Source organism: Salvelinus alpinus, chromosome 13, assembly GCF_045679555.1.
Source record: "Salvelinus alpinus chromosome 13, SLU_Salpinus.1, whole genome shotgun sequence".
Classification (NCBI taxonomy): Eukaryota; Metazoa; Chordata; class Actinopteri; order Salmoniformes; family Salmonidae; genus Salvelinus; species Salvelinus alpinus.
This window is the reverse complement of record NC_092098.1, coordinates 21,832,743-21,844,076: the sequence shown is the minus strand read 5'-3', so window position 1 is coordinate 21,844,076 and position 11,334 is coordinate 21,832,743. Positions and strand designations below refer to the sequence as shown.

The window sequence follows — 11,334 nt, the reverse complement described above, 5'->3', positions numbered from 1 at the left end:
GGAAAAGTGTAACGTCATAATAACACATGGACTAGCCTAGACTAATATATGCCCTCCCAATGATTCCTTATTCTAACTAAGTGTTATTTCTTATTCAATCCGATCAATAAAAAAACTGATTGTGAATTCAAAAAGGAGCACAAGAAAGTAAACATTGATCAACATCGAATTGAATCATTCATATGATCATTTGATTTGATCATTGACGTAGCTTTCATAAAGTCCTGTCCATAGCCTACTCAGAAATAGCTTAAAATGGTTCCACAACTGATCCGTCAACCTCCCACCCCGAGTGTGTTCTCCCATTTCAATGAACCAGATGCTCTAACAGACGAACAGACATCGAATTGAGACTGTTGATATATTTACTTCAAAAAAACTGATAGGAGAAGATGAGGTAAAACGTGCATGGTTTATTTTAGTTTCTGTTGCTTACACAGACACATTTAAGCACACCTTCACAAATGAAATATACGTTGTATTTTAAATAAGTTAAGTTAAAATAAATAAATAGGTAAATAATAATAAACCAAACTAAGTAAAACGGTAAAAAATATAAATAAGTCAACAATTCCTCATGTTTAGAATATCTACAAAGTGCACTGAACTCTGGGAATACAACATAACCAATATTTCCATTAATTGACCAATATTAATATTATTATTAATAATAATAATTTTAAAAAGAACAAAAATATTTTCGTTTTCATGTGAGGACATAAAATGGACGTTTTACAAAGTAATTATTCAAAATAATTTGATTGTCAAAGCATCATTGCAGTGAAATTAGTACAGACATACACCATGTTTACTTTCTGTGAGTCATCTAATTCAACCATAACTTGGTGGATAAAACAAAAAAACGAAGAAACGATTAGTTTTTTGTGTTTTATACTCCTACAGTCCAAAATGACCATGAATGTGCCAACACTAGCGTAATGAGGTAGACAGATAGTAGACTATACTGTGTATGCCCGCGTGTACGTGCGATTGCCCGTGTGTATGCTCTCTTATTGCAATGCATTCAGATGGGTTTTTAGAGCTATTAACTCACAGCTAACGCCCTACAAGTAAACCATGCAATGAATGATTACAACTATACCCCCGTGTTACGGAGAGCCAACCGTCTCTGAGACACATACAATGATGACAACATTACGCCCTAAGCATCAGTTATCTTCTGCAAACAACAATTCGATTTTTGAAAAAAGAACGAATTCGATGCGCTCTTCACACACAGGTGAAATGTAGCCTATTCACAAATATGTACAATGATAAATATAAAATAGTTATTCTGACTCAAGAGAATAATAACACTTATTATTCGATTTCCATTTTTGTACAATAATTGCCATGAGTTAAGAGGTGGGTTTTCTCTTTTCCGCCTCCATGGAGTTTAATGATGTCGATCTCCTATTTCACTGTATTGTATTCATCGATGTTCAGTTTTCAATTTCAAAAGGTATACGTTTTGCCCCGGTGGATGTTGGTTTTCAAGTCTTTATCCCAATTCAAAGGAACGAAACACATCTTGTCTGCTAGCCTCGATGGACCTTGGCCGTTTGCCTATTTGCTTCGGATTTGTCTATTCAAGGAAAGTTTTGCTCTGTATTTTCCTAGTGTGTCGCAGAAAACTTCATCCTTTTCTGCTTTTGCCTCTGATTGCAAAACCACACCCTGACCACGTTCTTTTTCAGGTCCAGTTTCTCGGCTATTGCTGCAATCTTCTCAGACGAGGGCCTCGGCTGCACGGCGAAATATGCCTCCAAGGAGCGCTTCTCGGGAGCAGCGATGGAGGTGCGTTTTCTCTTCTTGTCTCCTCCGTTGAAAATCTCTGGCTTGGTCATTTTCTCCCGCTGCGCCCTCTCCGCCTCCTCCAGCCACGCTTCCAGGATGGGTTTCAGGGCCACCATGTTGTTATGAGACAAGGTGAGGGACTCGAACCGGCAAATCGTGCTCTGACTGAGGCAACCGACCCCGGGGATTTTAAGGTTCGCCAGGGCCGAGCCCACGTCCGCCTGCGTCACCCCCAGCTTGATCCGCCTCTGCTTGAACCGCTCTGCGAAGGACTCCAGCTCCCGGGGGTCTGGCTCTGAGTCCACGCCGCCGCCCAGCGAGGTGTGCGAGCCCATGCTGTGGGGGTGCATGTTCATTGCCTGTTGGTGGTGGTGGTGCTGCTGCATGTGGTTTATGGCGGACATGTGAGAGTGTGGATGGGAGGCAGTGGAGCAGACGTCGGAGCCGGGCATCCCTCCCAGGGAGACAGACATGCCGGGGGTCAGGTGATCCAGCAGGTCACCATCCAGGCCCTGAGAGCCCTGGTGATGGGGGTGATGGTGGTGATGGTGCGAGGTGAGCACGGACGGGTGGTGGAGGTGGGCCGAGGATGAGGTGGGGGTGCAGGCCATGCTGGTCATCGTGGTCATGGTGTGGTAGGTTGCGTCTGGTTTATAAGGGTGGCTCTTTGCGATATCCACCGCCGCCAGCGCTTCCGCCCTCTGCAGTAAAGTCTCATCGAAGCCGGCGAAGATGTTGCTCTGCAGCTGTGAGATGGAGAGGAACAGAGGAGGCAGAGAGGGGGACGGTTAATAACGCTCCCCATACAGGCACCATTCAAATAGTTTAGGATACCTATGGATAACGTTTTTAAGATGGGAATGATGGGAAATATATTATCACAGTTTGGATTACGCATCCATTACGCACGAGGTTCGAAATGTTTAGCCTTTGTGAAAATATAAAAATGACAATATCAATAAGACATTTCTTAAAATAAATTGTCCAAATATCCAAACGGATGAGTTAATTTCATATCACTCAGAGACTATATCAGCCTAGTATCATCCAAATATTCAACCGTCACATTTGATTATTCGTTAAGAATGAATCTTTCAAGATAAATAATTTCTCTGCACCTTGGAATGAGAAGAGTTTGACATGTGAGCAATACGAAATATCTGATCAGGCAAATCACATTATTTGGCATATAATGTATAAGCGTTTAGTGTTCGGTTTCACCCAATTCTCCATATCCTATGCATGCTCGCCTTCATTTAAGGCTACTTTTCATTATTGCTAATTGGATCATTTGAATGTGACGATAACTCACCGAGTGAGTGGGCATGCATGCCCTCCGGATGGCCTCTGAGGTCGATTGCAGAGGCGTGTATTTGGGCTCGTGCAGTATGGGGTGCATACTGAAAGGTTGTTTGCTGTTCATTGACATCATGATTGCAGAAGTTAGTGAGGGTCGTTGTCCGTCTTCCTCGTTTTGCTCCGTGTTGGTCCGTTGTCACTAGAATCGTCTCAGGATTAAACAAATTGATAGAATGGTCGGTCGGTTGGTTGGTTGAGGTGATGGTAGTGATGGTAATGATGACAGGTTTAAACCTCCTGTCTTCTCCCCTGTAGGTCTCTCTCTATCCAGTCAGACTCCTCTGCTTTTGGCTGTAAATGGCTGTATGTAGTATGGATACCTAGCAGCCACCTATAATATAACGTCTTCCTGGCCCCGCCCCAAAGATGGGTAATCGCCGCCTCCTTTCCCTATTGTCTCCAAATGTTACTGGGAAATGTGTGTGTAGCCACACCTCTTGAGGGCAAAACCACCACCCACTCCAATGCAATGCGTTTGGAGTCTGGATTTTGACAGGTGCAATGGTATTGGCTGGTTGTCATACGGACAACACGCCCACCACGCGTTGCGCAGGTTGCTGTGTTTTCTGATGGATAGGATGGATTTTATTCTATGTCCCAATTTCTGTAATAACCTCATAATAAGCTTTTTAAATTTCAAATGAGCATTCAAAGCTCGAATTAAAAAAGTAAGTTTAGTCCCTGCATTTTAGTAAATATGGCATAAGGTGAAGAAAAGTAATTTGTAATATCCAAAGTGAAATTAAATATCAATATCATACCAGTGAAATAACTCCAGTGAACAGTGGATTCAGAGAGGCTCCTGTTTTATATCAATAATAGATGGACGACCACACACAATAATCCTCCCTGACACCTTTCCCTTGCTTTCCTAGCAATTAATACATCAATTAATCATTGCTCATTTACTTTGTGGCTCAAACCACAGTATGGATCCCCAATTAAAGAATAAACAGGTCAGAATGGATATGAAGCACAGAGAGGACGATGAAATATTTACTGTTGAACCTCAGGTCAATGGAGCAAGACCTGTCAATCACAGCGTATATCCAGAAAGCTGAGGTGATGGAGATAGATCCCCACTCTAGGCATGGTTCCCCCACCCTGCCCTTGTCTTTCCCTTCCCCTGGTGGGGTAGGGCTCTCCTAGGGACCCCATTTACAGAACTACGGCTAGGGGCTTTCCTCCTGACATTTGCTGCTATACACATCATGTCAGTAATGAGACAACCTCAGGAAAACCAAATAGAGATAACTTTTTTCTTGTTATGCTTACAATCTGCTGTTTACCTGGTGTTTGTCATAGAAATGACATGCTGAAACAATAGTTATATACAGTAGCAATGACCTAGTCATTTATTTGGTGTCCATTGAAACAAGCACCAGGCACCAGAAAGAAAAAGTGCAACAAGAAGTCTTACTGTATTATTAAAAAATCTACTTATCTGAGCTTCGTCCATTGCTCTAATTGGGGATCTGAAACCCCAGACCTGCATGTGCGTGTCAGGGAGACACAGAGAGAACTGTGAAACCCCAGCCTTGTCAGAGCGGAAGCCCCATAATAGGACAGGGAGTCTATGTGACTGTGAGTCAGAAACAGAAACCTGAGTGTGGTGATGGTGTTGGTCGGGGTGCAGCCATTGTCCCCCAGCAAATGTCTCTTCTCTCCGGCAGGACTGCGGCACCCGCTCATCAAATATACATCACCTCCACTGGGAGAGGCTTTCCTCTGGGACAAACAGACAGGCTAGGCTGTTGGCTGTGGACCGCCCAGCTGTAGAGGAGCAGACAGACGGACAGGGAGAGAGGGATAGACTGATGGACAAACAAAGAGAATGACTTAAAAGGCAGAGAAACACACACAGACATAAATAGACACTTGGATTGGCAGAAAGGAGCAGAGGCAGGCAGGCAGGCAGAAGTAAAAAATACACAAGCACATGCACATTTACGTCATGATCCTGATCTCTTGCTCTCAGACTGTAAATTATGACTGTGTAAATAATCCTAACACCCATTGCCTGTGTAACACTATAATTTTTGTCCGTCCCCTCGCCCCTACCCGGGCTCGAACCAGGGACCCTCTGCACACATCAACAGTCACCCACGAAGCATCGTTACCCATCGCGCCACAAAAGCCACGTCCCTTGCAGAGCCAGGGGAACAACTACTTCAGGTCTCAGTGCGGGTGACGTCACCCGATTGAAACGCTATTAGCGCGCACCACCGCTAACTAGCTAGCCATTTCACATTGGTTACACTTGCCAGCCCCACTGTCAACATCACATATGTGTGTTGGTGAGAGAGAGAGCGAGAGAGAGCGAGAGAGAGGGGGGGGGGGGAGACAGGGAGGGAGGGAGACAGCGAGAGAGGGAGCACTTGGTTCTGTTAGAATCTGCGCTGTCCCTGGTCCTGAATCACACTGCTCTGGTCCTGAATCACACTGCTCTGGTCCTGAATCACACTGCTCTGGTCCCGAATCACACTGCTCTGGTCCCGAATCACACTGCTCTGGTCCTGAATCACACTGCTCTGGTCCCGAATCACACTACTCTGGTCCCGAATCACACTGCTCTGGTCCCGAATCACACTGCTCTGGTCCCGAATCACACTGCTCTGGTCCCGAATCACACTGCTCTGGTCCCGAATCACACTGCTCTGGTCCTGAGTCACACTGCTCTGGTCCTGAGTCACACTGCTCTGGTCCTGAATCATACTGCTCTGGTCCTGAGTCACACTGCTCTGGTCCTGAATCATACTGCTCTGGCATCTGCTTGAAATACCAAAGTGTTTCTTAATGGGCTCTTACTCTCTGTCAGCTCACTGTCTCTCTGTTCATTCTGTCCCGCCCTTCTTCTTTCCCTCCCTCCCTCCTTCCCTCCCTCCCTCCCTCCCTCATGGCTTGCTCATAGCATAAACACTACAATAACAGTTTATGTTGTTCCATTTTCATTCTGTTTGCTATTTTAATGCACTTAACATTCTGAAATATGACGACTACAGTATTTTTGCACTCACCATTCCATGAATGTGTGTTTGTGTGTGTGTGTGGTTACATTACAGTATGTCATTAGAAAGGGGGAGGGGGAGGGAGGGGGGGGGCTATACAATCCACCTCTCAACAATAGAGTAAAAACATTGCCACAAGACCACATTTCTGCTACGTTAAGCAAATGGACAAATTCAAAAAGAGCACACACACACCTCACTTCCCCTTAATCCCCTCCGTCTCTTTCCTCCCCTTTTCCCCTTTTCCCCTCTTTTTTAAGCAGGTTGAATTATTGATGGTGTATAAAATCTAAGGTTGTAGATTGTAACCATTCACCAAATCGGCAGGTTCACGTGGAGGGGGCTGCTGAGGGGAAGGGGGTGTCTAACCACACTCTTTAATGTAATTGCCTTTAGGGTTCTTGGTAAATATTTCATTGACTGACAGCACAAATTATAGATACAAAGCTGGAAGGGGGCTATTCCTCTCTCCCAGAGCAGAGGGAGATAGAGAAGAGGGAGATATAGCAGAGGGAGATAGAGAAGAGGGAGATATAGAAGAGGGAGATAGAGCAGAGGGAGATAGAGAAGAGGGAGATGGAGGGATCCTGTGTACTTGACCTGGCTCCGCAGGTGCCAAAGTGGGGCAGTGGGCAACCCCCCCCCCAGGTCCCAAGGGACAGGCATGTCAGAGGTGGGGTGGGCATATGGGGGGGGGGGGGGGGGGGACTGACAGAAAGAGGCAGAGAGGGAGGATGTGGGGGTCTTAAGCACCTCTGCCCTAACATGGGACAAGGATGTACACTGGAACAGAATGGTTCACAGGGAAACGTCATTACAGGACAGGTTTGGGGGCGAAAGAGCACTAAAATATGCATGAGGTCAGACCTGTAAGGCGACCTGGACAGGATGTACATGCAGTTACAGTATTGGTGGTGTTTTAGTGAAGCAGGATGTTTTAAAGCGCTGGGGAACACAGGAGGGATTCAGGGGCAGGTCTACTGTACTCTCCATTAACCCATCTAACACAAGAGGAAAGGGGTGTCTGTTGATGCCCTGTTGTTACAGTACAAAGTTTAATCCATTGAATCAGTTAGTCATTTGTTATGGTGTGTGAGGCTTTCACTCCACTGGGACCCAATCACAGCACTGTTGTATTAGCTGATGTTGTCTACCGTAGCCTAAAGTATCCACACATCACTATAAAACATACATCTTCTAGAAAGTTCATTCGGACCACTTTAAAAGTTGGTCCTCCGCTCCATCAATACGTTTGCAATTCCAGCTCTATCTCTTTCTTTTTAAATGTTTTCTCTCTTTACCCTCTCTCTCTCATCTTCCTCTCCTCCACATTGTTCCTCTCTGTGCCAGGTCTATCTGTCATGGCCCAGCTAGCTAATTGAGAGAGAGACCAAGAGAGCAAGAGAGGATTCTGGTATGGATCACTAGATTAACTGAGTGCTCATTAATGATGCATGTCAGCCCTACAGCACTTGGACATGAAGAGAATGTGCTGGAGGATTGACGTGTAAAAGCTTTAAAGAACAGGCCTGTTTACTTGTTCCAGAGTGCGGAGGCAAGGGGCCATTGCTGTGCCGTGTTGAGAACAGACCCATGTCCCCAGACCTGGGAGGGGAGGGGTGGAGGAGAGTTTCAAGTTGTATTAGTCGTATGTACAGGATACACGTTATACACCATCCGACGAAATGCTTACTTGCAAGAGGGTGATGGAAAGAAAAAGAGAGGGCAGAGAGAAATGTCCCACCTGTTGTGTACATCTTATGAACAAAGACGAGGAGTAGTTTCATGATGAGGACGATGATGATGAGGACATGGATGATGAGGACAATGAGGATGAGGATGTGGATGATGAGGACATGATGATGAGGACGTGGATGATGAGGACAATGAGGATGATGATGAAGACATTGATGATGAGGACGATGATGATGAGGATGATGATGATGAGGACGTGGAGGATGAGGATGTGGATGATGAGGATGTGGATGATGAGGACAATGAGGATGATGATGAGGACATTGATGATGAGGACGATGATGATGAGGATGATGATGATGAGGATGTGGATGATGAGGACGATGATGATGAGGACGTGGATGATGAGGACGTGGATGATGAGGACAATGAGGATGATGATGAGGACATTGATGATGAGGACGATGATGATGAGGACGATGATGATGAGGACGTGGATGATGAGGACGATAATGATGAGGACGTGGATGATGAGGACGATGAGGACGATGATGATGAGGAGGACGGTGATGATGAGGATGTGGATGATGAGGACGATGATGATGAGGACGTGGATGATGAGGACAATGAGGATGATGATGAGGATGTGGAGGAGGACGATAATGAGGATGTTGATGATGAAGATGACAGGGAATTGATTGTGACCTGTGTAAATTATCATCTATTTTTCTCCATGTCCCTGCATTCCAACTTCCCCACTGTGTGACTCCAAACTTCTCAACAATGTGTGGAATTCTGAGGAAGCCGGCATAAACAATACAATCTTTGATCGCAGGAGAATACAAAAATGCATACAAACAAAATCTACATTATTTGTTCTACAACAATAGAGAGCAGTGAAACAAAGGAAAAACAAATAAACAAACAAAATGATGTGAATATTCCAGTGAAGAAAGAAAGGGGAGAGTAATGAAATGTACATTTCAATTAATCCTGTTCTTGTCTCTGATGTGTCAGACAGGGGAGAGAGAGACAGAGCCTCTATCTACTCTGATGGCTTCTTTCAAAACTGTGGAGATCAGAACAGAGAGACAGAGCCTCTATCTACTCTAGTGTCTTCTCTCTAAGATGTGGAGAACAGAACAGAGAGACAGAGCCTCTATCTACTCTGGTGTCTTCTCTCTAAGATGTGGAGAACAGAACAGAGAGACAGAGCCTCTATCTACTCTAGTGTCTTCTCTCTAAGTTGTGGAGAACAGAACAAAGAGACAGAGCCTATATCTACTCTGGTGTCTTCTCTCAAAGATGTGGAGAACAGAACAGAGAGACAGAGCCTATATCTACTCTGGTGTCTTCTCTCAAAGATGTGGAGAACAGAACAGAGAGACAGAGCCTCTATCTACTCTGGTGTCTTCTCTCAAAGATGTGGAGAACAGAACAGAGAGACAGAGCCTATATCTACTCTAGTGTCTTCTCTCTAAGATGTGGAGAACAGAACAGAGAGACAGAGCCTATATCTACTCTGGTGTCTTCTCTCTAAGATGTGGAGAACAGAACAGAGAGACAGAGCCTATATCTACTCTGGTGTCTTCTCTCAAAGATGTGGAGAACCGAACAGAGAGACAGAGCCTCTATCTACTCTAGTGTCTTCTCTCTAAGATGTGGAGAACAGAACAGAGAGACAGAGCCTCTATCTACTCTGGTGTCTTCTCTCAAAGATGTGGAGAACAGAACAGAGAGACAGAGCCTCTATCTACTCTGGTGTCTTCTCTCTAAGATGTGGAGAACAGAACAGAGAGACAGAGCCTCTATCTACTCTGGTGTCTTCTCTTTAAGATGTGGAGAACAGAACAGAGAGACAGAGCCTCTATCTACTCTGGTGTCTTCTCTCTAAGATGTGGAGAACAGAACAGAGAGACAGAGCCTCTATCTACTCTGGTGTCTTCTCTCTAAGATGTGGAGAACAGAACAGAGAGACAGAGCCTCTATCTACTCTGGTCTCTTCTCTTTAAGATGTGGAGAACAGAACAGAGAGACAGAGCCTCTATCTACTCTAGTGTCTTCTCTCTAAGATGTGGAGAACAGAACAGAGAGACAGAGCCTCTATCTACTCTGGTGTCTTCTCTCAAAGATGTGGAGAACAGAACAGAGAGACAGAGCCTCTATCTACTCTGGTGTCTTCTCTCAAAGATGTGGAGAACAGAACAGAGAGACAGAGCCTCTATCTACTCTGGTGTCTTCTCTCTAAGATGTGGAGAACAGAACAAAGAGACAGAGCCTCTATCTACTCTGGTGTCTTCTCTTTAAGATGTGGAGAACAGAACAGAGAGACAAAGCCTCTATCTACTCTGGTGTCTTCTCTCTAAGATGTGGAGAACAGAACAGAGAGACAGAGCCTCTATCTACTCTGGTGTCTTCTCTCTAAGATGTGGAGAACAGAACAGAGAGACAGAGCCTCTATCTACTCTGGTCTCTTCTCTTTAAGATGTGGAGAACAGAACAGAGAGACAGAGCCTCTATCTACTCTGGTGTCTTCTCTCTAAGATGTGGAGAACAGAACAGAGAGACAGAGCCTCTATCTACTCTGGTGTCTTCTCTTTAAGATGTGGAGAACAGAACAGAGAGACAGAGCCTCTATCTACTCTGGTGTCTTCTCTCTAAGATGTGGAGAACAGAACAGAGAGACAGAGCCTCTATCTACTCTGGTGTCTTCTCTCTAAGATGTGGAGAACAGAACAGAGAGACAGAGCCTCTATCTACTCTGGTGTCTTCTCTCTAAGATGTGGAGAACAGAACAGAGAGACAGAGCCTCTATCTACTCTGGTGTCTTCTCTCTAAGACGTGGAGAACAGAACAGAGAGACAGAGCCTCTATCTACTCTGGTGTCTTCTCTCTAAGATGTGGAGAACAGAACAGAGAGACAGAGCCTCTATCTACTCTGGTGTCTTCTCTCTAAGATGTGGAGAACAGAACAGAGAGACAGAGCCTCTATCTACTCTGGTGTCTTCTCTCTAAGATGTGGAGAACAGAACAGAGAGACAGAGCCTCTATCTACTCTGGTGTCTTCTCTCTAAGATGTGGAGAACAGAACAGAGAGACAGAGCCTCTATCTACTCTGGTGTCTTCTCTCAAAGATGTGGAGAACAGAACAGAGAGACAGAGCCTCTATCTATTCTGGTGTCTTCTCTCTAAGATGTGGAGAACAGAACAGAGAGACAGAGCCTCTATCTACTCTGGTGTCTTCTCTCTAAGATGTGGAGAACAGAACAGAGAGACAGAGCCTCTATCTACTCTGGTGTCTTCTCTCTAAGATGTGGAGAACAGAACAGAGAGACAGAGCCTCTATCTACTCTGGTGTCTTCTCTCTAAGATGTGGAGAACAGAACAGAGAGACAGAGCCTCTATCTACTCTGGTGTCTTCTCTCTGAGATGTGGAGAACAGAACAGAGAGACAGAGCCTCTATCTACTCTGGTG

General features: G+C 45.1%; 1 protein-coding gene across 1 annotated transcript; it reads right to left on the bottom strand.

The window, feature by feature from the left end:
* Positions 1-393: 393 nt before the first annotated feature.
* Positions 394-3,854, bottom strand: LOC139537355 (brain-specific homeobox/POU domain protein 3-like). Its single transcript, XM_071338574.1, has 2 exons — positions 3,110-3,854; positions 394-2,543 (listed from the first exon to the last, which is right to left on the bottom strand). The coding sequence occupies exons 1-2, from the start codon at positions 3,227-3,229 to the stop codon at positions 1,617-1,619; spliced, it is 1,047 nt and encodes a 348-aa protein (XP_071194675.1). The 5' UTR covers positions 3,230-3,854; the 3' UTR covers positions 394-1,616.
* Between the last annotated feature and the right edge of the window lie 7,480 nt (positions 3,855-11,334).